Source organism: Crotalus tigris, unplaced genomic scaffold, assembly GCF_016545835.1.
Source record: "Crotalus tigris isolate CLP2741 ecotype Arizona unplaced genomic scaffold, ASM1654583v1 scf7180000019078.1875890, whole genome shotgun sequence".
NCBI classification, from domain to species: Eukaryota; Metazoa; Chordata; class Lepidosauria; order Squamata; family Viperidae; genus Crotalus; species Crotalus tigris.
In genome coordinates, this window is record NW_024097364.1 from 625,039 (window position 1) to 650,201 (window position 25,163).

General features: G+C 39.6%; 2 protein-coding genes and 1 long non-coding RNA gene across 16 annotated transcripts in view; 1 reads left to right on the plus strand and 2 right to left on the minus strand.

The window, feature by feature from the left end:
• AKAP8L (A-kinase anchoring protein 8 like) overlaps positions 1-13,418 on the minus strand; it is a 38,779-nt gene extending 25,361 nt beyond the window's left edge. Inside the window, exons 1-6 of one of the 2 annotated variants that reach the window (XM_039359541.1) lie at positions 13,286-13,418; positions 8,258-8,290; positions 6,158-6,215; positions 2,575-3,031; positions 1,750-1,867; positions 1,556-1,599 (exon numbers count right to left, since the gene is read on the minus strand). In XM_039359541.1, the coding sequence (XP_039215475.1) occupies positions 1,556-1,599; positions 1,750-1,867; positions 2,575-3,031; positions 6,158-6,215; positions 8,258-8,290; positions 13,286-13,298 (723 nt within the window). In that variant the 5' untranslated portion in view covers positions 13,299-13,418. Of the gene's footprint in view, positions 1-1,555; positions 1,600-1,749; positions 1,868-2,574; positions 3,032-5,974; positions 6,216-8,257; positions 8,291-13,285 lie in introns of both variants that reach the window. The other variant, XM_039359540.1, reaches the window with a different exon arrangement.
• Positions 13,419-13,549: 131 nt separating this feature from the next.
• Positions 13,550-19,545, plus strand: LOC120315338. Its single transcript, XR_005558661.1, has 3 exons — positions 13,550-14,252; positions 16,361-16,459; positions 17,022-19,545. It is a non-coding gene; the product is annotated as an uncharacterized LOC120315338 (long non-coding RNA).
• The window catches only part of WIZ (WIZ zinc finger), a 65,363-nt gene continuing 58,761 nt past the window's right edge, over positions 18,562-25,163 (minus strand). For all 13 annotated transcript variants that reach the window (XM_039359535.1, XM_039359528.1, XM_039359533.1 and 10 more), the window contains 5 exons: positions 23,625-24,152; positions 22,499-23,008; positions 21,392-21,832; positions 20,248-20,440; positions 18,562-20,015 (listed from right to left, as the gene is read on the minus strand). In XM_039359535.1, coding sequence (XP_039215469.1) covers positions 19,859-20,015; positions 20,248-20,440; positions 21,392-21,832; positions 22,499-23,008; positions 23,625-24,152 — 1,829 coding nt within the window. In that variant the 3' untranslated portion in view covers positions 18,562-19,858. The remainder of the gene's footprint in view (positions 20,016-20,247; positions 20,441-21,391; positions 21,833-22,498; positions 23,009-23,624; positions 24,153-25,163) is intronic.

Below are 25,163 nucleotides of genomic sequence, written 5' to 3' on the forward strand. Positions count from 1 at the left end.
TGGTGACTATAGTCCAAGCTGCCTTGAGATCATTGACAAGATCCTCCCATGTAGTTCTGGGCTGATTCCTCACCATTCTCATGATCAGAAATCTTGCTGATTGATAAGGAATCAAATATTTATTTCACTCATTAAAATGCAAATCAAGAGAGAGAGAGAGAGAGAGAGAGAGAGAGAGAGAGAGAGAGAGAGAGAGAGAGAGAGAGAGAGAGAGAGAATATATAAAAATGCACTGAGTATGATCTAATGATTAGTAAGAACACATATAATAAAAATTAAAAATGATTATTAAAAAGATCTAAAAATATTTATCTTATTAATTGTCCTGAAGCAGCCACTGGAGATAAGTAGTGTCAGAATGGCCAGGATACCTATTTATTATTGGGAGGATAAGGTTTTTTCGAATATCTCTATAGAAAGAACATTGAAGGACTATGTGTCCAACGGTCTCCACCTGAGCCACAGGAGCAGAGTTAAAATAGTAGGACATTTCTGGAGTCAAGAGAAGGTATTCAGATAAAAAGTAGTGTTTTAGATACATACAATAAGCCCAATTTCTCACCTTATGTAATCTTTTTTTTTTTTGTAACTGCTATCTCATTCACAGATTAGATGAGGTACAGAGCACCAATTATACACAGGCCTCAGCAATATTTCCTGTAATAGCCCCTCATTTCCACCCAATGCTGTGACTTTATTACACATTTCTGTTTACCTCTACTTTGACTCTTAGTGTCAATTTTTCTAGCCATTTCATTTAATGTTCTGCTAGGAGTTTGCCACTGCAGTCTGACTCTTTGAATACCCAACAAGCTTCCTTTATTATTTGCTCCTTATATAAGTTACCACACATGCTTTATTTATCTATACTTAGCTTATTAGCTTTTGACCAGTCTGCATTTACTAATTACTATATAGTTTATGAGAAAAATGATTTATAAGAACTGTTACATTAATTCCTCAAAGCAATTTCGAATACATTTTTATTCTAAAGGACTGAAGCAACCACAAAATAGCTCATCAAAGCTATCCTTCCACAGATTAGGTCAATAAAGATTTAACCAATTTATTTCTCTTTTGTAATCACTACTGTAATTTAACAAACCTTTATAGAAGTGCAATTTTGGTTATAATTATGGTATATTCTATGTACTTCAGAAGCCTAAGTAGAAACCATCAAAGTAAATCTGACTGAATCAACTGGAAAAAAAAAATCATAGTTATATCAATTATATCACTGTATAATCTAGAGTATACTATTGAACAACTGCTGCCTTAGAAACTCCATTTCGTATACACACTACTGTAAAGGAGATGGCGAATATTCTGTTTCCAGCTCAGGGATTAAAATGTTTTGAAAAAGCTTTGTTCTTTTAAGCATTCCTTCAAAACTGCCCTCGCCTCTGCTCTTTGTTCTTTGTTCAACAAAAGGAGGAGCAATACATCATTCATCTCTACGGCAGGGTTAGCTTGCCAAAGCATCCTTTCCAGCCCTTGTTTCTATTGTATCAAATGAGAATGATAATCTTTGTAGTAAGACTAAATTCAAACTCACATTTTTAGAACCCTTCTCAGCAGCTTCTCCTTCAGGCCCCTCTTCTAAAAAGAGCAGCATATCAGGTGACTATGCATAATACAAAATAGCTGAAACATTTAATCAAAAATATTGTTTTTTATATTGTCACGCTAAGTATGCAATGAAACAGGATTACTTCTCAGTCTAGGTAGATCTTAGAGATAAACTCTTACCATTATCAGAGTCTGAGTTATCTGAGTTATCTGTTTTTGCTGCTTTGCTATCAGGTTCATCAGAACTGTTAGCTTGTTTACGTTTATTACCAGTTGGCTCATTCTTTATTCTTTTCTTCTATGGAGAGAAACATAGGAGTATATTCAGCCTTAGGTAATAATTATTTTCTTATTATCAATAAAAATGAATATCGAGACATACTTTGTTATACTCAAATTACCTCAAACAGCTAAAAACATGCCCAGATTTAATTTGGTCTATTTCATACAAAGCTGAAAGAACTTTTCTCCAAGGACTTTTCTCCAAGATTACTGGTTCACATATGGGATGCAATGAGCTTCCAGGAATAATTTTTTTTTTAAAAGCAAACATCTGAAACAAGGAACCTGTTTCCTATAATTAAAATAATAAATAAATCACTTAACAGATACCTTTGCATTCTATTTATTTATTAAATTTATAAGGCCTCCCCCTCGCTATCCAATTAGCATTGATAGGCAACCAGTGCACATGTAACAGTGGTGTTATATGTGCCACTCTCGGAGCCTCAGAACTGTCTGCGCTGCTGCCTTCTGAAGCAATTGTATCTTCCAAATGCTCTTCAAGGGTAGGCTCATGTAGAGCGCATTACAGTAGTTCAGATGAGAATTGACCTGGGCATGAGTGACTGAGCACAAGGCCTCAAGATCCAGAAAAGAACTGATGCACAACAAAGTTGCACAAAGGCATTTCTAGCCACAATTGCTACCAACTCCTTGAGGAGTATGACACTGGGCATTGCTGAAGGACATAAAGAACATGGAGAAGATTGTATAGGTGCTTACTTTAAAATCTGCATCCCACATTTTCCAGTTTCTCCTCATTCGTTGTTTCATGCTGCCTCCTCCAAAACGCATATTGCCAGAGAAACCTCGCATGCCCTGGTACATGTTGTAATCAGGAAATAGTTTGTGGGAAAAAAGGGATGGTGGTCTATTGGGGCCATGGCCCCGTCCTCCCATTGGTACTGGTGGATCATTCCATTGTCCACCCATACGCCCATATGAATGCGCCATGCCTCTGTTATTTCTTCCATCTCTGCCCCAGTTTTGACCCCGGTGGCCAAAGTTGTCACGTGCTCTGTTGTGGTACTGGTTCCTGCGGTTCCCATAGGAGCTGTCGTAGTGACCTTCATAGGCATTGTCGGTTTCATGTTTGGTCTCACTGTAATCATAGCCAGATCTGTACGGATCACGCTCATTCATTGCAGACCTTGAGTCATAGGGTTCATACGTATCATACCTACAAAGGTTGCAGAGCAAGGTGAGAATCTAGTCAGTAATATACAGAGCAACATATTTAAGATTCTGTAGTAGAAGCAGGTTATATTAAAAATAAAAACAAAAAAATCAGAATTATTCTATATTCAGTAAAATCATTAAAAGCTGAACATCAATTGGCTTACCTATTGTGCATTACAGTAGAAAATATAGCTTCATACATATAAGGGCTGAATAAAAGAATAATTCTCAAGTTTAATCTCAATAAATCATCACAATAGTAATCTGATTAGATTTACAAATATGCTTTTAGCTGGGAGAGTTATGCAAATCATTATATTATATTTTATCTATTACTCATTCATATACCAATTTCTATACATATTTGACTATGTTAAACAAATAAAATCCCTGGGAATAACTTTACAAAATAAGTTTTTACTAATTTATGCTACTGAGTAATTTTTGAAAGAATCAAAAATCATTAGCTATATAAAACAATATATTTCATACAAGATACCTAGCCAGTAATCTCTTCATTGTAGAAAAAAAACAGAAACAACATCTAAGAAAATAATAGTTTGTGCTTCTTATAATGAATGGCTAAAACAATCTAACTTGGATATTTTCTTCAACTTGAAACAGCTTAGAGTTACCACTAATTCATGATAACATTCCAAAAGTTCCAAAGATTCAAGTTACATTTATTAAATTGTAATAAAGTGTCTGCATAGTCATCCAAATGTGATGATATAGTTGAAGCTAAACCACTTATATTTCTGTAGCATGTTGTTTTGACTGCTATGGAAAACTAAAAGTCATGCTGTGTAAATAAACCAGCACTGGACACAAGGACACAAATTGTGTTTGATATCAAGGATCTGAAAGCAAGGATATGGAAAGGAAAGAATGGCTGAGGAGGAGACTTTAAAAGCTAACTTAGAATAGAAAACAAGGCAAAGTGAATTGGACCATCGACCAATCTTATAATCCTCATACCAATGTACAGCATAGTATGGCTCACCACTGCAATTATGCTTTCTGCAGTGTTTTCTTGGAAATTTATTGCAAGTATTTAGCCACAGTGTACCATTAGCCCACTAAGGTCAAATAAGAAGGCCCATTCTGTATGATAACACTGAAATCTGGAAGATGTTGAGAAGGAAATCTCACTGATTTAAGTGTGCACAAAATTGCCACTTTAGCCATTCTCAACTTGGAAAAGTTATCTGGTGATGTAAATGTTTAGAAATTCTTATAAACCTTCTAGGTTTTATGCATGGAAACCATTCCAATCTGTAAGGAATGAGTCATGAAAACAGAAACACCTATTAGAATGTGGATAGTTATCTACAACAATTCTTCTGCTCAAGGTAAGAGACATTATCTGAATTAATAGAAAAAGTAATAATGTATCACAAAAATATATTTTATGCCAATTAAATTGTAAATGATTTTGTAATTTCTTAAATATACTTTTATAGCAATGAAAACATTTTGGGTGGAACAATACAGTCAACTATGCAGTAGCATTTTAAAAATAAAAGTTATATTAAATGGCTCCACAAAACCAAAAGCTAGATTGGGAAGCTAATGCTGTATATTTCAATGTATGTCAATACAACAAGAAATATAATACAAGATATGTCTAATTCAGTCACTATATTTCAACTATTCAGCTCTTATTCAACAAAGGACTACGTAATTAAGAAAAAGTTGGAATATTGTAATCATTTGATTCAATGATATTTAAATATTTGTAGCTCCAGATACAAATAGTAGGTACATCCTATTTAGACCAACCTCTAGATTAGTGATGGCAAACCTATAGGACTTGTGTTAAAGTCACAACTATTCACAAAAGCATGCCTTGTTCTTATGTGATTTTTGGAAGCTGGATGAGAATGGGATGTGTTCTTGTATGGCCTGTGGAGGTTTGAGAGGGTTGTGCTCTTGCATGGCCTCCAGAGCCTCTGAAAAATCACTTGAGAATGGGCCATGTTTTCAAAGTTTTCAGAGGCTGCAGAGGCTACAAAAGTGCTTTCTTTGAAGCCATTTTAAGAATGAAGAACTTGTGCAATCTGGAGCTGCCTTGGATAAGCCACAGGGGGCTTATCAACAGAAAGAAAATACCGCTTGAAGGCAAGCCGCACAAGGTACATCCTGGGGATCATACACAAAATTGGAGTGCATTTTTAAAAATAAAAGAATGTATAAAAAAATTATTCTCTTTTGTTCCAGGGACAATCAGCAAATTCAAGTTAGGCATTTTCCTAATTTTTGACAAGCCAAGTCCAAAAGGTTTACCACCACTGCTCTAGATATATATCTAAAATACAGAAGTACTGTCCAACTACTAATTCTAGGGTAAATTATCAAGTGTTTAAAGAATATATATTTTAATCATTAAATTTCTTATCTAAATGCAAAATAATTTATTTTAACGTATTTAAAAACTTTAATATGCAGGAATTTAAAAAACAAAAATGTAAATATTCTAAATATGTGCATTTGCTTTAAACTAACATTTTTACAAACTAGCACATTTACATTAACAATGACAGGTACTGTACATTAAGGAGAAATTCTCTTTTTATGTATTTTTAATTCCAACTGACGCAAAATCCACAGAAACTCTGCCTAATGGATATGCTATTTCAATGTGGTGTAAAAGTGCAGTCTTTGGAGAGGTCACTGTTTTCAGAAACTGATCAAAGTACTCAAACCTGCATTTATTTCAGAACATTTTATTACAATTCAGCTACATATTTTCATTGTTCAAAGACTCATTTAAGCACCTTACTTGCAAAGTTCAATTAAAAATACAAACTTAGCTAAGTCTGTATTTCCCATATGTTTTCTGTAGTAGTACGGCGCAACAGCACAAGATTAGATCAACATGCCTACCAGAAGCAGAAACTAGCCTGTTCTATAACTATTACTAAACCTTTGTCTCTACACTCACCTGTCTCCACCTGAGCCATAATGTCCTCCTTGCATCGTTTCAGTGTCTAGATGAGATACCATATCTAAGCGCTGGTTAAAATTTGAAATTACATCATCAGCGCTGGTGCCAGTGGATGCGTTAAAGTTCATGTCTGCATTTGAATTAGGCATTTCCCAAGAGTTTGAAGTGGCCATACCATACCCATAATTGCCAGAGTTATCCTGACCGTATCCATATCCATAATTATAATCTTCATAACCTGAAATGAAAAACAGTTATTGAACTTTCTTTTTATATGTTTAGAATGCCATGCCTGTATAATACAAGATTGGTAGCACCAAGAATATCTCTTTCATGTTACAGTGGCTAGTTAAAGAAATATATTTCTGTATCTACTTCCAATACAACATATAAAATTAAATCTTATTTCTATGACAGCAGCATTTGGTACATGTCCTGAGAAACATTCATTCCATTCATGCCTAAAACTAGTGTTGCAACTATATTATCTTCATCTATAATACTTCAATCCCATCTGTAGATCAATTTTAGGACAAAGCCATATCGTACAAAAACAGAAGTACGATAACATTGTTATTTCCAGTCTATTCAGTTTGCTAGGAAGCTGCCCACAACAAAATATTTTTTGCTTTAGAAAATGATACTACCTGATGTTTGGAGATAGAAAACTGCAAGAGACCTATAGTTTAGAAAATCGATAATCCTTTTCTTCACTGAATAAAGAGATATTCTGTAAAAAGTACTTAGGTCTTGCACATTTAAAAATTACGAATTAACAAAATTGCGTAACTGGGCAGATTTACAGGGATACTCTTTTAAGTAATGGAAAAGAATATACCATACATTAAGGAAGAAAAGATGAAGGATACCTATTTCAGCTTAATACAGTTTTGTGAGCAAAGAACATTATTTATTTATATTTCATATTTCTTAACAGCCTATCTCTCTCAGAGAGGGGCTCTGGGTGGTGTACAATATAATCAATAAAATTAAACATTAAATTAAACATAAATTAAGAATAAAAAATAAGGATTAATATATACAAGAAGAAACATATGAATTGAATAGCATTAACTTCCAGGAAATCAATTAAGGAATATTACTTCATGAGTAAAGATAAAATATATATTGACATATTTATTTTCTTATTTAAAAGGAACCATTCAAATAAAGTTATTCTAGTTAGGGATTCAGATGTTTCAGTGACTTGATTGAAGAATATTCTGCATTTGTTCTCAATTTCATTTAAAATAATATTTATACCCCTCCAATAAACTGGACACCTAAATCATCAGTATAGCTTCCACATTATGAAAGTCTCCACTTTCTCAAAGTATTGTTTCTCGAAGATGTAGAGCAATGGTTCTCAACCTTTTTGTTCACCGTGGACCCTCTTTAAACACCTTTTGTGCCAAGGACTATGGCCACAGACCCCAAGACTTAACTCAAGATTTAAATCATAACATTTCTTCAAGCCTTCACAGATCTTGTGACGACATCGTGGATCCCCAGAGGTCCATGGACCACAGGCTGAGAACCATTGATGTAGAGGATGATATGATCTGAAATATTTAGTGTACAAATATTCAATTTATCTATTTGAAATGAAGTCCTACTATGTTTCATGAGGTTAATTGCAAGGTAAGACTGTTGTAAAAATGTGAATTCCCATGGATGCATGAAGTCTATGATACTTTGTTCTGCATTATATATTTAGAGAAGTGCTAAGCATGGAAGCCAGATTAGGTAAACTGTTGCAAATACCTTTTAAATATCTGTTAAAATAATTAGAATACATTTAGGTAACTACCGATGGAACTATAAATATTATAAAATCTGCTACTATAGCTCATAGGGTCCCCAACTCCTGATCTGTGAACCGGCATGCCAGCAACCAGTCTGTGCAAACACGTGAAACCCCATCCATGGGATGCAGGCAGCACACAAAACCATGCCTCCTCAGATGCACAGAAAAATCTCTTTCCATGGAACTGGTCCCTGGTGTCCAAAAGGTTGGGGGCCACTGCTATAGCTCACAGGTTGTACCAAAATTCATTATGAAGTTGTTATGGCTGACCACCAGCATCAATTTTAGATTTACAGGGAATGGTGCAGTTATATAAACTTGGATTTAACCATAAATGAAAAGCTAATATTAGAAAGATCATACATTAAATTAATAAAAAAAATGTGACATTTTGGTATTTTTTTCTGGTTAAATTAGTGTGATTGAGTTATCTATAAAAACAAATGCTAGTATTCTATTAAAACTGTACTTACCTCTATTTGTTCCAGAATTCCAATTTCCATAACCTAGAAAGAAATGACCAAGTAAGTATTTCTCAAAATGATTCAGATTGGTGTTTACAAGTAAGTTGATATCTGCTCCACATTATATGCCACAGTGCAGTAAGCAGTAGTTTGCAACTCTTGCTCTGCAGTTTTAATCTCATTTATGGGTTTCTCTTTGCTAAAATCTTAAATGTGTGATTATTTTTTATATTCTGCAGTAAGGTCTGAAATTGAACATCCTAAGGCTTATGTTCAGGTGGTGAAATATCACTATACACCTCCTCTACTAGATTTTACTGTAGAAATACGATGGCATGATCTATTGCCTATCAGCCTGACCTCAGTACCTGGGAAGATTCTCGAAAAGATAATCAAACAACAAATCAGCGAACACCTAGAGGCAAACAAAGTCATTACTAAAGGCCAACATGGGTTTGTCAAAAACAAATTATGCCAGACAAATCTTATTGCATTGTTTGACCAAGTGACAAAATTAATGGATCAGAGGAATGCTGTGGATATAATTTACTTGGGCTTCAGTAAGGCATTTGATAAAATAGATCACAACCTACTACTTGATAAGATAGAAAAATGTAGGTTAGACAGCATCACCACCAGATAAATTTGTAGCTGGCTGACCAGCCTTAATCAGCGTGTGGTCCTCAATGGAACCGCATCTACATGGAGGGAACTGTGTAGTGGGGTGCCCCAGGACTCTGTTCTGGGCCCAGTGCTTTTCAACATCTTCATCAACAATTTAGACGAGGGGATAGATGGGGAACGCATCAAATTTGCAGATAACACCAAGATGGCAGGAATATAGCCAACACTCCAGAAACAGGCTTAAGATACAAGAGGATCTGGACAGACTTGAACACTGGGTGCTATCTAACAAAATGAAATTCAGTGATGAAAAAAGTAAGGTTCTACATTTAGGCAAGAAAAACCAAATGTACAGGTATAGTATAGGGGGTACCTTGCTCAATAGTAGAAACTGTGAGAAGGATTTCCGAGTCCTAGTGGACAATTACTTAAATATGAGCTGCATTAACAGAGGGATAGAATCAAGATCACATGAAGTGTTAATACCACTTTACAATGCCTTGGTAAGGCCACACTTAGAATACTGCATCCAGTTTTGGTCAATACGATGTAAAAAAGATGTTGAGACTCTAGAAAGAGTACAAATAAGAGCAACAAAGATGATTAGGGGACTGGAGGCTAAAACATATAAGGAATGGTTGCTGGAATTGGGTATGTCTAGTTCAGGGGTAGGCAACCCAAAACACTCGAAGAGCCACTTGAACCCGTTTCCCACCAAAAACAAAACACCGGGAGCCGCAAAACCCTTTTGATATCTAAAATGAAGATAACACTGCATATATCCTTTTTTATCTTTATTATAGGTAGGGGTGTGTGTGTGTGTGTGTGTGTGTGTGTGTGTGTTTATGTGTATGTATGTATGTACACACACATACACACACACACACACACACACACACACACACACACATTAAAAATAAAAGTAAAAATGTGACTCTTGGGAATATCCATACTATTAAAACAATGATCACCAAGAGAATGCTTTAAGAGAATAAAATTACATACACACACAGGTAAAAAAAGGATATATGCAGTGTTATCTTCATTTTAGATATCAAAAGGGTCTCTCTCTCTCTCTCTCTGTCTCTATCCCTCCCTCCCTCTCTGTCCTTGGTCTGCCACTCTTCTTCCCCCACTCTTTCTTTCTCTCTTTCCTCTCCCCCTCCCTCTCTCTCTCTCTTTCTCTCTCTCTCTTTCTCCCCCCCCCCTATCTGCTGCTCACCTGGCAAGCTTCAAGTTGTTGTCCAACAAGCTCAGAGGTAGGCAACCTCGGCTCTTTTATGGCTCATGGACTTCAACTCCTAGAATTCCTGAGTCAGCCTAGCTGGGCTAGCTAGCTCTCTCCTGCCCTTCCTGCTTCCTGCTTCCTGCAGAGACGCAGCAAAGGAAGGAGCTCCGCCCAGTAAGCTTTTCAGCTCCTCGGAGAACACTGTGAGTGCACTCTCTTTTACACACACACACACACATAGAGAGAGAGAGAGAGAGAGAGAGAGAGAGAGAGAGAGAGAGAGAGAGAGAGAGAGAGAAAAGCAGGGAAGCGCAATTGCCTCTCTCTGTCTCTGTCTCTCTCTGCAAAGGCAGAGGAGGCTGGGAGCCACAGGGGAAGGCTCAAAGAGCCGCATGCGGCTCTGGAGCCGCAGGTTGCCGACCTGTGGTCTAGTTTAATGAAGAGAAGGATGAGGGGGGACATGATAGCAGTGTTCCAATATCTTAGGGGTTGCCACAAAGAAGAGGGAGTCAAACTATTCTCCAAAGCACCTGAAGGCAGGACAAGAAGCAACAGATGGAAACTAATCAAGGAGAGAAGCAACCTAGAACTAAGGAGAAACTTCCTGACAGTGAGAACAATTAACAATTAACAATTCCTGCCTGAGCAGGGGGTTGGACTATATGACCTCCAAGGTCCACTACTACTACTACTACTACTTATCATCATCATCATCATCATCATCATCTACCAAGTCCAATCACACTTAACTTTCTTTGGTAACTGAAACACTGTTTTTATCAACATACTTTTTCTGTCTGAATCCCCAAAATGATTTATATATAAAATATGCACAACTGTTTTCTCCAAGTTTTAGATTTCTATTCCCAAAGATCCTCAATACAGATTTTCAATAAAACCACCACCTGTTGAAAAAATAATTCCATCATACCAGAAGATAATACATTATTTTCCCATGTTTCCTTTTTTTCTATTGGAAAAGGAATCCTGAATTCTTCTTTTTGTTTAATCACTGATTTCCAACACTGTTTATTTAAAAGACACTAATATAATAAACTCAAGAAATGTATGGAATCTAAGCAATTTGATTATTTCCTTGTATAATCTAAAACACTTTAGTACAAGGTAAAGAATCATTCACAGATCTGCAGAAATTCAAAACAAAATTTACAAAACAAAATCTCAGATATATTATGAAGATATACCTGATAGAAAGACCTGCACATGGATTAGAGGAGAAATGAAATTATATATCATCAAAAGAGTAAAAGAATTGAAATGGAAAGTGGCCGCTGACTTAGCAAGAAGAACTGATGGCAGGTGGACTAAGGCAGTCATAGAAGGGATCCCACTTGATAAAAAGCATCCATGAAAAAAATCTAAAACAAGATGGATCAATGACATCAGCAAATACTGCAGGCCCAATTGGGAAAGGAAAGCTCAGGACTGTATGTTGGAAACATGTGGAAGAGGCCTTCATCCTGCAATGGACAGACAATAGCTAAAATGATATTATGAAGAGCTGTAATTTAGCTGATAACATAATAAAACTTCTAAATGTTTGAACAAAGATAATTTTTAGCATCTAATGATTGCTAACTGACAAAGTATTTGTAGTATGTGCCCCATGAAATTTCATCTGCATAATCACTCTATACTCCAACTGTTTTACTTCAATGCCTCATATTTAACATTTTTAAAAAATTAAAATCTCATATAAGTTAAGCCATCCTACACATATGGCTGAGTTGCAGCTCATGGAAGCTTATGTGTTATAGTAAAATTTGCAAGTCTACCTCATTTGTAGAATACTAAGGAAAAAAACTTTACTTAAGAACAAAGTAGGGTAGTCAGAACTACACAGAGGTCATTCTATACTCCAGTATCAAGGTTTTACTTAAGTATTTGAAATCAAAAGTGGCACTAGATTTTGAAAAATTATTTACAAGACTTAATATACATGCAGAGGGAAGTTTATCACATTTAATGCACCAAATTGTTGAGCAATTATAAAGAGGATAAGTATTCAGCTACAATCCTCTTTAGCATACATTTTGAAACTTTGGCACACAAGGGCCAAAGAAGATTGTATGCACCCCCTGACAATGATCACTTCTGAAGGTACCTCCTCAATTTTAGGAAGGATATTTAGCTTAAACCTAACACAGACCTCACCAAAGTATTACGGAAAAAAATGTTGCACTATATCAAGACACAGAAAATATCCAAGAAAGCAGTGGTGGGATTCAGCTGATTCACACCACCTCGGCAGAACCGGTAGCTAATTCTTTGTTGCCCAGGCCCAGAAGGGAGTTCCGGAAGCGGCATCCACACAGAGAACCGGCTGTTCACATATTTGAATCCCACCGCTACAAGAACCCATAAAGATTCCGAAGCTCGCATCCAGCTTTGAAAAAAATAAAAAAGTCTTAATAGTTTTCTAATACTGAAGGAAGAGTAAGGCAACAGGCCTAGCAAACCTGCCTTTGTCCTATAGTATTGCAACTGTGCACTACTCGTTTGACAGACGGAACCCGTCTAAATCCGAAAAACGGATCCACGCTAAAACGGTTTCAGGGTCGGAAAGAAACCCCAGCGGAGGGAGGGAGGGAGAGGGAGAGAGAGAGAGTTTTTAAAGGGAACCACTGCCGAAGTGGATTCCGTGCGTCTTCTCTCACACCCACTCGTGTCACAACTACTCGCAAGGACAGGGTGGGAGCGGGGAGGTCTTATGCGGGCAGACGACAGGCTACTAAAGATGCCAGGCTCCGTTTCTGTCTCTCACGCCGGCGGCGCAGGGGACCGATATGCTTCTCTTCGTTTCTCGCGCTTCCACAAGTGCGTGGGGGAGGGGGAGGCAGCGGCGTCGTTCGGGCAGGCTGAGCTCCGACGAGCAGAATGAGGCGACGCACCTCACGACCCTCCTTCAAAGGGCCAAAGCCTCCGCCTGCCCGCCCGTTTCACGAGAAAGATGAACGAATGGCTTCCGCTTCGGCCAGGGACGGCGGCGAGGAGCTCGAGCCAGCAAGGGCTCGAGGGGGTGGCAGGATCGTGACCCCACCCCCGGACTGTTGCCATGGGCTGGGCCTATCGCCCTCCTCTCAGTCCGCTCCCGCAGAGCCAAAGCCGCCCCCTTCCGTGAACCGTCCTGCCCGAGAAGCCCGTCTCCTCACCCACTCCCTTACCTGAATAGCTCATGATGGCGGTGGCGGTCCCAGCGCTTCCCAACGCCGCTCCTTCCCACCCGTTACCTCTCCTGCGCCAGACGGCAACCGTAGCTCGCTTAGCCCCGCCTCCCGACACCGATCGCCTTGGTCACTTTCCCAGCCTGTCTTTCATTGGTGACTGTCTTCCATTCATCCCGCCCTCTTTCCGGTTCTATTGGGCCCTGAGGGTCCAAGTTCCACAGCTGACTCGATGAAGAAAAACGTCCATCAGATATACTGGTTAAGCGGTAGGTAAAGAGGAATGTCAGCTTTATTCCACCAGCGAATTACGTCTGCCGCTCGATGTCCTGACGAGGTGATTGGGTCTAAACTCTTATCACTGGTGGCAAAGTGATAATTTGCGCACGCTGGTTTTCTGGATTGCAGGCGGGCCGCCTATTTCTTTCACGTCGTTCAATAGGAGGCGCCGCTGAATTCTTATATTGACACTAGGATGAGCGCGCTTTTCCTCGGGGGGCTGCCGTTGTCGGAGAGCTGGCTAGTTTGGGGTGCGGTGTCCTTTTGTGTAGCGAGCTCTCTTCCTTCCTTTGGCTCCTGAAGATCCTTTGAAATGTTGGGACGTCAGCTCCCTGATTTCTCTGAAGCCGAGGGAGTATATTCAGATAACGAGGGAACAGCCATTAGGTGGTATCGCCGACGGAGCCGAAGGCGATTCCACCGAGAGATAAAAGGAGGAGGTCCGCGATGACACCCAGTGGGGGCTGCAATACTGTAACACAGATCCAGCTACGTGCTGTTGTGTAGGTGGGGCCTCTCTTTATGGACTACTTGGCGTCGTTCGAGCGCCCTCTCATGCAGAACATTAGTTGTATAATAAGCTCATGGTGAATATCGATTTGGTCGCTAGAAGTCGAAATTGATGGCACACAATCAGCGCAGAACATCAATGAATATGCTGTTTGGTAGGAAAAAGTTTCCACTCAAGGTATCGCGTGGATCATGGTTCGTTCTTTTTAAAAAAAAGGCTAATAGAAGGGGTTATTGTCTATGGAGATTCTCAGTCATCTAGGTCATAATTATTCCAAAGGTGCTTTTTCACGAGGCAACTGGATGTTCTTGTTTTTCTTTGAAGACGTTTCCATTCACATCCTAGAAGCTTCTTCAGTTCTGACTGAATGGTGGGGAATGGAAGGATTTATATAAATCGTACAAATCCTTCCATTCCCCATCATTCAGTCAGAGCTGAAGAAGCTTGGATGAGAATTGAAACGTCTTCAAAGAAAAACAAGAAAGTCCAATTGCCTGATGAAAAAGCACCTTTGGGATAGAACGGCTTATGTTGAATTAAATTTAAACCATTTGAGGAAACGTTACAGATTTATCCCAGGTTAGTTGCAAGTTGAGATTGACATTAATTAAAACTTTGAGTCAACTCCTGGTGACTTCACTGACATACCCATACAGTATTGTTTCCTTGACATATAGAACTGATTAGTCATTGCCTTCTAGGCCTTCTAGGTTTCAGATTTGTTTTATTTCTTGTGCTTTAAGCCAATGAGCTTCATTAGTCTGCAAATTTTAGCCTGCTAATCACAGTGAATGTATAAAATCATGGCTGTCTGGCAGAGAAAATAACTCTTGGCAGTGAGATAAAGACTACTTCCATTTCATTAGATTGACTCTGCAACACAGTCTACTGCAATGCAGTATTGTTCTCTAATAATGAAACACCCCTTAAAAGAGTCTGGCTAAATCTTGCTAAATCTGATTCAGATTGTAAAGCAGGGGCTCTGAAGTATGAGCTGATAGCCTTTAAATATTGGCTGCTTTTTTAACCTCTGGCATTGCTTCCTATTGAGGCCCTATGTTTTCAATATAACACTACAGCACTGCCACAGATTGACACCCAAACAAAACCTGTGGAACTGGTCGCAGGGAGGAGCATCTGGTCAGCCATGGCTGGGCTCTAATGACCTTGTTAGTATAGTATTCGAAAGGGAGAGTACAAGGGAATTCCAAAGGCGCAGGTTAGACTGGGCCATTGGGAAGCAAAGCTAAAACAGAAAGAAGAAAAAAAAAACCCACACACCCTGCCCAAATATTGAAGAAACAATGTCAAACCACTTCCGTATTATTGGCAAGAAAACTACATGGAAAACCTGTGTCTGTGAAGTCCCCAGGGATTGAGTCTACTTTGAATAGGACCAGTTTGGATTTCATCTTTCTATAAAATAATTACTATAACATCAAAATGTTTAGTTTGAACATTAAGGCATAATTGTATCACACCAGACAGACAGAAAGCAATTTTATTGTGAAAATAAATTGATTATTTTCTAACAGAGCAAAACTATAGCTAATGTTTAGCATTCACTTTATGACTCTAATATTTAATTTCAAAAACTGAGTAACACACCTGTACCTCCAGTGTGCTTTTAAAAAGGTATACAATAGGGTGAACTGAACAATTTCCCTTTGTTGCCATATTTGAAAACTAATTTTCACAGTGTTTAATGCTTCATAGTTGCTATTTAAAGAATCCCTGATTCTTAAAACCGGGGTTTCTTTCTATTCGTAAACTCAAGAATCAGACTATGGAGGAAGACTAGAACAGATATAAGATTAAATGATAGGTGAGGGGTTCCCAACCGGGGGTGCTCGCACCCCCTAGGGATATGAGATATTCCAGAGGGTGCAAAAACTTTGAGTTTTCAAAATTATAGTGTATATGCATAATTTGTTGCCGTTATTTTGAACTTTTGTAAGGGGTGTGAGAATATATCAGAAACATTCTAGGGGTGCGGGGTATATAAAAGGTTGAGAGCCACTGTGATAGGTCCTTGAGACCTAATGTTGCAAATCTGTCTTTACAGGTCTCATTTCTTCATAGATTTGTTAAATAAGTTACTTGTAAAAAAAAACTAGATACTTCTTTTTTACTGAGCTATCAAATGTGAAATCTTAAAGTGTAGTGTAGTGTACAAGCTACATCAGCTTCACACAATAGACATAATAAAACCAAACATACATTTTCTGGCTTTGTGTGATGTATGAACTCAGATAGTTTTTATCTACTTGTTTTACCTGTCCCAGGATTGCAGGGCTCAGATCAGCCTGCCTCAAAGAACACACAAAAACTGTGACTTCACTCCCACATCTAGGAGGCGGCAAACAACCAGGAGCCAGGAGGGGGTAAGCACTAAACAACTGGACCATTGCTTGTGATGCAATTGGATGCCCAACAGCACAGATGTCAAACTCGCCATGTCACGTGATATGTCGCAATGTATCACAACTTTTCGCATTGCCGGCAATGGGGTGGGCGCAGCTTTGGTATGATGAAACTGGCGCGCGGGCGGGCAGTTTGTCACCCCTGCCCAAGAACTTTGGCTGCTACTGTCCTTGTTCAAATACCTAAAGACTTGATTATGGGTTTTCCATTGACTGTTGTTCCTCAGGAGGTGCTACTATTCTCCTTGAATGTCAGACTCAAGCCTTTACAAATTAGTGTTTAGCCACTTAAGAAACAGGCTTCTAGCTAGTCAACTTGAAGCAGTGTACAGATCTGGTCATTTCACTTTTGGGTGCCCTTTTATTACTAAAGGCAATCACTTATCAGGCTGCTGAAGCTTTAAGGACTGCTGAAGAACCTTGTGTTGTTCAGTCTTTGCACCTGTTCTCTTTGGTATCGCTTATGAGAAGTTTCTTCAGTTGGGGCGAGATGAACTAATGGCAAAAATTTCTATCCTTACAGAAGCAGCAGAGTGAGCACTGGAAGGCAGCACTGCTGAAGGCCACAGTTGATTAGATCCATCCATTCCAGCTAGAGATTTCATGTGGCTTAAAAAGGGCCTGGATTTTTAACCGGTGGGACAGTGAACCTTTGCTGACTTTGACAGACTCTAGGAACTCTTTTGAGAATCTTTGTGGACTTATTTTTAAACAGCCATGATTTCTGTTGGCCTTTTGTTCCTTTTGCAACCTTTATATGCAACAAATGGATATGGGATAGGCTAGGACAGGGGTGTCAAACTGCCAGCCCGTGGGCCGGTTTCATACTGAAACCGCGCCCACCACATTGCCAGCAATGCAAAAAGAGCCGTGATACGTCGCGACACATCACGTGATGTGGCGAGTTTGACACCTGTGGGCTAGGAGAACAATACTCCTGTTCAGCTCAAGCTTTATGTGATCAAAAATGTTGGCCTGCAAAATAAAACTTGTAGGATTTTCTCCTTGTCAACACTCGCCCCCCAAATGTAGGTAAAGGATATCCTCTTTTTCCTATGCCCCCAAGTATGATTGTTGACAAGCTCCTCTCATCCCCTCCCATTTTGTAGACAGGATTTTAATATTTAACTGAATTTGTTGCAAATGTGTATTTTGTTTTTGAAATCTTTCTTAATGACACATCAAACAGCTGTAAGAAACCTCAGGATGAATTAACTTCTCAGAAAAATAATAGTATTGAAAACAAAGCTGGCCTTAGATCAGTTGTTAGTGGAACATTAGGGATATGTGTCTGCATGTATATTAATCAAAGCTGCTTTCATTTTTCATGAAAGCTGTATATTAATCAAAGCTGCTTTCATTTTTCATGAAAACTTAATTACACAACAGAAATTAGCTACAATAATTTCTCCCTGACAAAAAACAGGGAAACTTTTCAAGAAAATCAAAACACTTGGGACTTGGATGACAGATTGGAGTGGGTAAAACATTACTGCTTATAAGAATTCGGCTATGACTGCCCTTGCCCTGCTTGGATGTTGTCTTCTTAAATGTACCCCTTCAATGTCTGCAACCCAGTGTTGCCATTATTCTTAGTTTTGCCCCACAGAATACTCCAACCATAAATCCCATACTGTGTCAAATGTTCATTGCTCAGTTGCTTAATTAATGCAAGTGTAGTTTAGCAAATTAATATTTTGAGAAGCAAATAGGGAATTTGTTACCTGGAGCTTTATGCTTCATTATTAGCATTTTAATAAAGGTGATATTAAGCACTTTAGCATAGCATCCATGTTTTCTTTTGAAGTTTAGGAAACCATGTTTTTTCTCTGAGCCAAAACTGTTTCCTTTGCTGAAGTCATTGAGTGTTCCCCTGGGTGGGAAAAGAGGAGATGCAACATATTTTAAGGGTATCTCTTTTTTCATTTCTAATCAATGGCTTTTGTAGTTTATGCTTCCACTCTTGGAATTCCCTCTACATAAACCCTAGGTTTCTTTTTTATTTTTTGGTAATCTTTCATTTTTCTACAAAGACTCAAAAAAGCACACATTCAGATTCTCCATTTTGTTTCCAGAACAGAAGTTTAATCTAATATACATATTCCTAGGTACAATAATAACCAGAATATGCCTATTGAAAAAGTTAAAAGGTACTTTCTCTCCGAGCTTTGATCAGCTTTGAGTTCCAAATAAAAGCAAATGTTCATCATTTCTACACAAAACTAGAGTTTAAAAAGTTGAGGTTCAATGAAGAGAAAGAAGACAGCAACAGTCATCAAAAACAGGAAAGCAGAAATTCCAGTAGGACTTACTGTTGCTGATCTGGGAACTGCACCAAGTGCCTGCTAGAAAGGAAACAACACAGAAAGCCCCTCCAACTAGAAGTCCAAAAGGCTGTGCTGCAGGTTCTTCAGTCACTCCTGGATATAACTTATTAATTCAGAACTGGCCAGAAGGACATGTCATCTTCAGGCAGAGGTCAATCGTTAGCCCAAGGTTTAAGATAAAAGAGAATCTTACCCCTCTACCAAAATCACACTGCCATAGTATTGCAGAGTAGGATTACCTACATATAAAATTCCACAGGAAACAAAGATAACCAACTGACATTAAGGAGTAAGGAAGAGGCAAACGTATATGGTCAAGGAGTTCTTGATTTCCCCTATAACGTACTGGGACGGAGAACCCCATTACACACAATTAGAGGATGTGAACATGCAGAACAGGATCCAACGTCCACAGAAACTAAAGACTTGTCACCTAAGGAATCAAACATATATTAAGGTCACATATAGAATCAATACCTTTCCCCACACAGCAACTTAGCTCTGCTTCTACCCTCCCAGCTTACGTTCGGGCTCAAAATGATCCCTGCATTCACAACTTTCACTAGAACCTCATATTCATAACTCTCACCAAAACATCATCTACAGCCTGAACTGCAACAGAGCAAGTGCATGTTTTCTCCTTGTCAGGAGAGTGTGTCTTTGGAAAAACTTGCATTTACTGGAAGGTTAAGGACAATTCTTTTTTGCTTCTTTTTTTTTTTAAAAAAAATCCCATCTTCCCTCTGCGCAGACAGGACACACACAAGAAGCTCTAGTGTGGAATGCCACTGCTGTCAATAAGGACATCGCCCCAAAACCCGAACATGGTTTATTTAGTGCTCAAACTCTGGACTCTTCTCTTAGCCTCTTAAAGTCCAAATTAAGTCTACAAATACCTGGACTCTGTGGCGAAGCTATAGAATTCAGAAAAACAAATATTGTGTTCACCCCCTATATTTGTTCAACATTATTCTTGTACATTTGGAAATGTAAGGCAGAAACCCTGGAATGCTGGTGCTTCCTAAGAGCTTTGCTATTGGGCTTCAGCTACAGGTGGTGCTGCAGGCACATCAGTCCCACTTCGCAACGGATCGGCCTTGGAGAAGTTAGTCTCCAAAATGTGGCGCTGAAGATGCCGCACCCACTCCTCTTGGATGGAGAGGGGTCCTTGGAACTCCACTTCACAAAATCTGCAGAGAGAACACAATGTCTATTGGTATCGGTCTGAGTGCCAAAGAGTGAAAAATTATACGTGCAAAACATCAATTGAGATTCCCCATTTATCTCTTCGCTTCCAAAGAGGTTTTGAAAAAGAAAAACTGTCTGAGGTCACCCAGATGCAGGGCGTTGCCACAGATGATTTCCATGATTAATATCTAATTGTGAATTCAGGAATTAATACAATAAAAGAATGAGACAAACCTGCACTTTAGCGTGTAGATGTTGCCTACAAATTTCACCAAGGAAGTCTGCGGTGGCCTAGGAACCAAAGAGGGCACCGGTCTCACTCTGGGGGCTGGCTGGCGGACCTCTTCAGCCCTCTGTTGCAAGTCAGTGGATTCCTCTTCCCTAGGCAGAGGAGCCTCAATGGGCTTAGCCTGTCTCCGTTCAAATTCTAACGAAGAGAAAGATTCAGTTCAGAAAGTGTATGGAATACAGTCAATTGATTCCAGCTGAGGTAGAGGTGGAATAGAAAGGACTTTTTGAACATTAGATGTGTTCAGGAAAACCAAGGCTGGGAAGGGGGATAAGAAAAGGAAGGGAGTCTGAAAGTCATGCCAGATTTTCTAAACAACTCTGCCCATTCTGGAATACATTAGGGGACTGGAGGCTAAAGCATATAAGGAACGGTTGCTGGAATTGGGTATGTCTAGTTTAATGGAGAAAAGGACGAGGGGGGAACATGATAGCAGTCTTCCAATATCTCAGGGGCTGCCACAAAGAAGAGGGAGTCAAGCTATTCTCCAAAGCGCCTGAAGGCAAGATAAGAAGCAACGGATGGAAACTAAGCAAGGAGAGAAGCAACCTAGAACTAAGGAGAAATGTCCTGACAGTTAGAACAATTCACCAGTGGAACAACCTGCCTCCAGAAGCGGTGAATGCTCCAACACTGGAAGTTTTTAAGAAGAGACTGGACAGCCATTTGTCTGAAATGTTATAGAGTTTCCTGCCTGAACAGAGGGTTGGACTAGATGACCTCCAAGGTCCCTTCCAATTATTATTATTATTATTATTAACAACATTATCTGAGCCTTTAACCTAACCGTCTCTTAATTGACCTTACTCAAGTCCTTTGCTGGAATTACCCAGACCATTTGAGCCATCAGGCATATACAATGAGGTGTTTACAAACTGTTGTTGTTGTTGTTAATTGCGAAGTCGTGTCCGACCCATTGCGACCCCATGGACAACGTTCCTCCAGGAACTTTACAAACTAGGAACGCTCAAATCTCTGCCAGTTTACCTATCTCCCCACAAGGAAGCTGATGCCTCCTCTACCAAGGCCTTTCTCTCCAGCCAGCTTTGCAATGCTTCTTGTGCTGGCAATCTAAGAGCAATGACTCACTGTTGATGTTATGCTGATGATGCTCCTCCAACTTTACAAGTGACAAAGGAGATGTGATTGCAGGCCGCTCACCGCCGCCACAACCATCCACAGCTTTACTGGGCTCATTTGGCATCATCTCCCCGCTTAGGCTTCTGCTCATCAGTGAAGGACTGCCTGCCTGCAGGCTCAGAGCAACTCTCTTCCCAGAGGCATCACCATCACGCATGTGAGCGGCATTGCGAAACTTCTTTGCAAAGGGCCGCCCACCTTGGATGTAGCTGCGATAGGCTCCGGCTTTCTGGGGGCGATGTTTGATCCACTCACTTAAAGTCTCAATTGGGGATCCGTTCACACACCATTCAGTTACTCCAAACTGTCTGAGATGTGCCCGAGCATGGCTGGCTAGTGCTTTACGGTTCTCAAAGTAGAGGCCACAGAGTTCGCAGCAGGCTTCACTGGCTGGAAGCAGAAAAGGCAGGGAGCTAGACTGAGCAAAATCCTCAATAAAGGACATAATCAGCACTTCAGGATTTGAACGATATCCTTACCTGTTCCATCTCATGATTTCTATGTCTCCCTAAATATCACTCAGGACTGAGGCTTTTGAAAAGTTCTGTTTGAAATCCCTAAAGTACTGCTTTCTCCGACTCTTAACTTCCTACTTACAAGCTAACTAAACTCGCTATTCTTTGTATAAAAACAGTTATGCTGCAAATACCTTTGGCCACTTTGAGGGCACGGAACTATGGCTGAGATACAGTAGTTTATTTGTTTGCTTCTGCAAACCGGATGAAACCTCTTTATGAACCACGGTGAGGGTGGGAGAATTAAACACACGGAAAGGAAGAAAGATACGCCCACGTTCCACACTTTAAAACTATCCCAACAGATGATTATTTGCCTTAAAGAGCTTGTATGAAACTGCTAAGTATATTACTACTACAGGCTTGGAGTTGTTATAAAACAAAATGAAATACCAAGAGGTGCTGGCTTACTATTTAACCATCTTTTTCACTCTACCCAGTCAGAAAGCAATTCAATTTCACTAAGAAAAGCCCTGTCACAGAATTCCAAATTTTATCTGAATCCCACTCATATCCCTCCCCGTACCTTGACGACACTTACATGTATGAGTGGGCTTTTCATGCAGGAGCTTGGCTTTGAATGGTAATTCAGTCTGGATATACGTTTTCTGCTTCATTTCACTGTGGCCACCCAGTCGTTCATCTGATAGTGGCCGTTTGGCAGAGAGCGGTGCCAGGAATCCTTCCTGTGACTTGAGCAGCGACAAGGACATATCCCGACCAAGATTTGGTTTTCCAGTCTTTCCGCCCAGTGGAGACAATGTCATGGTCTGCAGAACTTTCCCAGGTGATTTGGGATCAGCTCTATCATCTCCCATAGTTGTGGGAAGCTCAATGCTCATTGTGTTCGGCTCCTTCTTGATCAAGCACGGCTTGTTCTTTTTCTTTATGATTTCGCGTAGTGTATCAATGGGAGATCCATTGACTGACCATTCAGTTACTCCCATCTGACGTAAGTGAGACCTGGCGTGGCTAGACAGCCCCTTCCGGTTCTCAAAAAACTCGCCACAAAATTCACAACGAATTTCCCGGACAGGGTCTGCACGAGCAGCTTAGATAAAAGATACACAGAAAATGTTTAACAAACAAGGCACTAGCAGCAAACCAAACCCTATTTATTTCTACAGCATTTTTCAAGTTGCATAAGGGTGGGGAGATCTAACCTTGTCTATATATCTTGCTTCTCTACAGCTACTCATGTGCAGTTTTAAAAAGCCGTGAGATGCTGATCATTTGTGCTTCAACCATTTGCAACTTGTAGGATAGCTGTTCTTCAAGACTGCCATCTTTTAGATAGGAGGACCAGAATTTTCGGCAAGGGATATGCTGATTGGAGAATTCTAGTATTTAAAGTCTAGGCATTGGGAGGTCAATCAGTCTAGAATGATTGAGTGTTTGGACCTGAATTTTGCCAATTACTAAATGTTTTAAACCTTCTTGCTTTATTAAGGAACTGTCCAAAACAAAACGATCCATTTCCGTAGTGTAAAATACAGTTGCATACACAGATAAAATTGTCAGAATGGCATGCAGGGTCTTGTTATCCAAAATTCACCGCTCAATAAAATAAAAACAAAGAAGGAAAAAATCTTATGACATTCCAACTGGGGTTCCATTCAGACATGCATCCCAAAACTAGCCATCCAATACCCGTTACTAACACTTACAGAGATTGAGTGGAGACATCTCCTCCCGTGGTGACCAGCCTCTGTCAGACAGATGCGATTCATTATGAAGTCCCCCAGATATCATTTCCCGCTTGATTTCCATTCGTAATTGGTCTTGCTTCAATTTCTTATGCAAAGAAGGAGGAAGCCCGGAGAATATCTTTCTAGCAGTTGGGGGAGGAGAAGAGGTAGGCGAGTGCCCCATGGGGCTCCCTGGCTGTTGTGCCTTCTTAGAGATCCCAGGCATGTGGCTTTCTCCTGGGCTACAGGGTTCCAGAGAACCTCCAAGAACAGACTGGGTGACTGACTTTTGACCATGTGCTGGGGAACTCGAGGTATTGGTCCGAGGTTGAGCTCGCCTTTTCAGAATTTCTCGGAGTGTGTCAATCGGAGAACCGTTCACGTACCATTCAGTCACCCCCATTTGACGTAGATGGGATCTGGCATGGCTGGAGAGCCCTTTGCGATTCTCAAAATATTCCCCACAGAATTCACATCTGATGTCCCGTACAGGTTCTGCACCAGAGGCTGAGAATAAACAAGAAAGGAGAACCAATAAATTAATGTGATTGGGGGGGGGGGAAAACGAGCAGGAAAAAGCAGGATGATGTGGGCACCAACTATGTATTCCTGTCCAATATGGAGTATGAAGCAAGTATATAGTGCAAGGGCTTTTTCACAAGCAAAGCTGGTATTTCAGTAAATTTGGCCAAAAGAAATAAACATCGATAATTTCCAATAAAACACCATGAAATCTAGGATAGATATGGTCAAAACAAGGCTCCCTGTTAATATGGACAAAGAACTGAGAACAGCAGAAAATGTCCAATTAAAAAAGGGTGAGCGCAGCTGATACAAGATAATTTCTAATGTCAAAGCATAACACAGTTGTACACTTTCCTTCTAATCCAACTTCATTCAGCTTTTGAGGGAAGAAGTTCAGGCATTTCCATGACAGTTATCACACAGTCATTTTTAAAATACAAAAGCCATCTGGATTAAGCACGCTGACTTATTGTACACTGAACAGATAATCCCAAAGTATAAATTAAGAGTTATATTTTCTATCCCATCATTCAATGTCTACGTAAGTCTCCCTATCAAAGGACTCACCTCCAGAAAGCTTGGAGGAAGACCATTTATTTGTCACTATGCAATTGTCTTTAGGTAATACAGAACAATCAAAGCAAAGAGGTGCCATTAAATTTGCCATATGTTATTAAATATGGGGTGCTTGTGGCTATCAAACAATTGTTAATCACCAGTAGGAAGATACCCTTTGACTGGTTTTATCTATTTACATTAAGGGAGGAACACAGCTAAGATCTTAATCACCTTGAAATTACTCTTCTTCATCCCTGATATGGGATGTTAAAGCATTAGTTAAAGCCCTGGTATAAATGGCAAAAGAAACAATCTTCATCCTAGTTCTGAAAAAGCTAAGACCTTATGTGTCAAAGAGAAACAAATTGGTATTCAATATTCCGTTGAGACTGAATACGGCCAGTGAGTGCCCTACAAAATGGAGAAGTCAGAAAT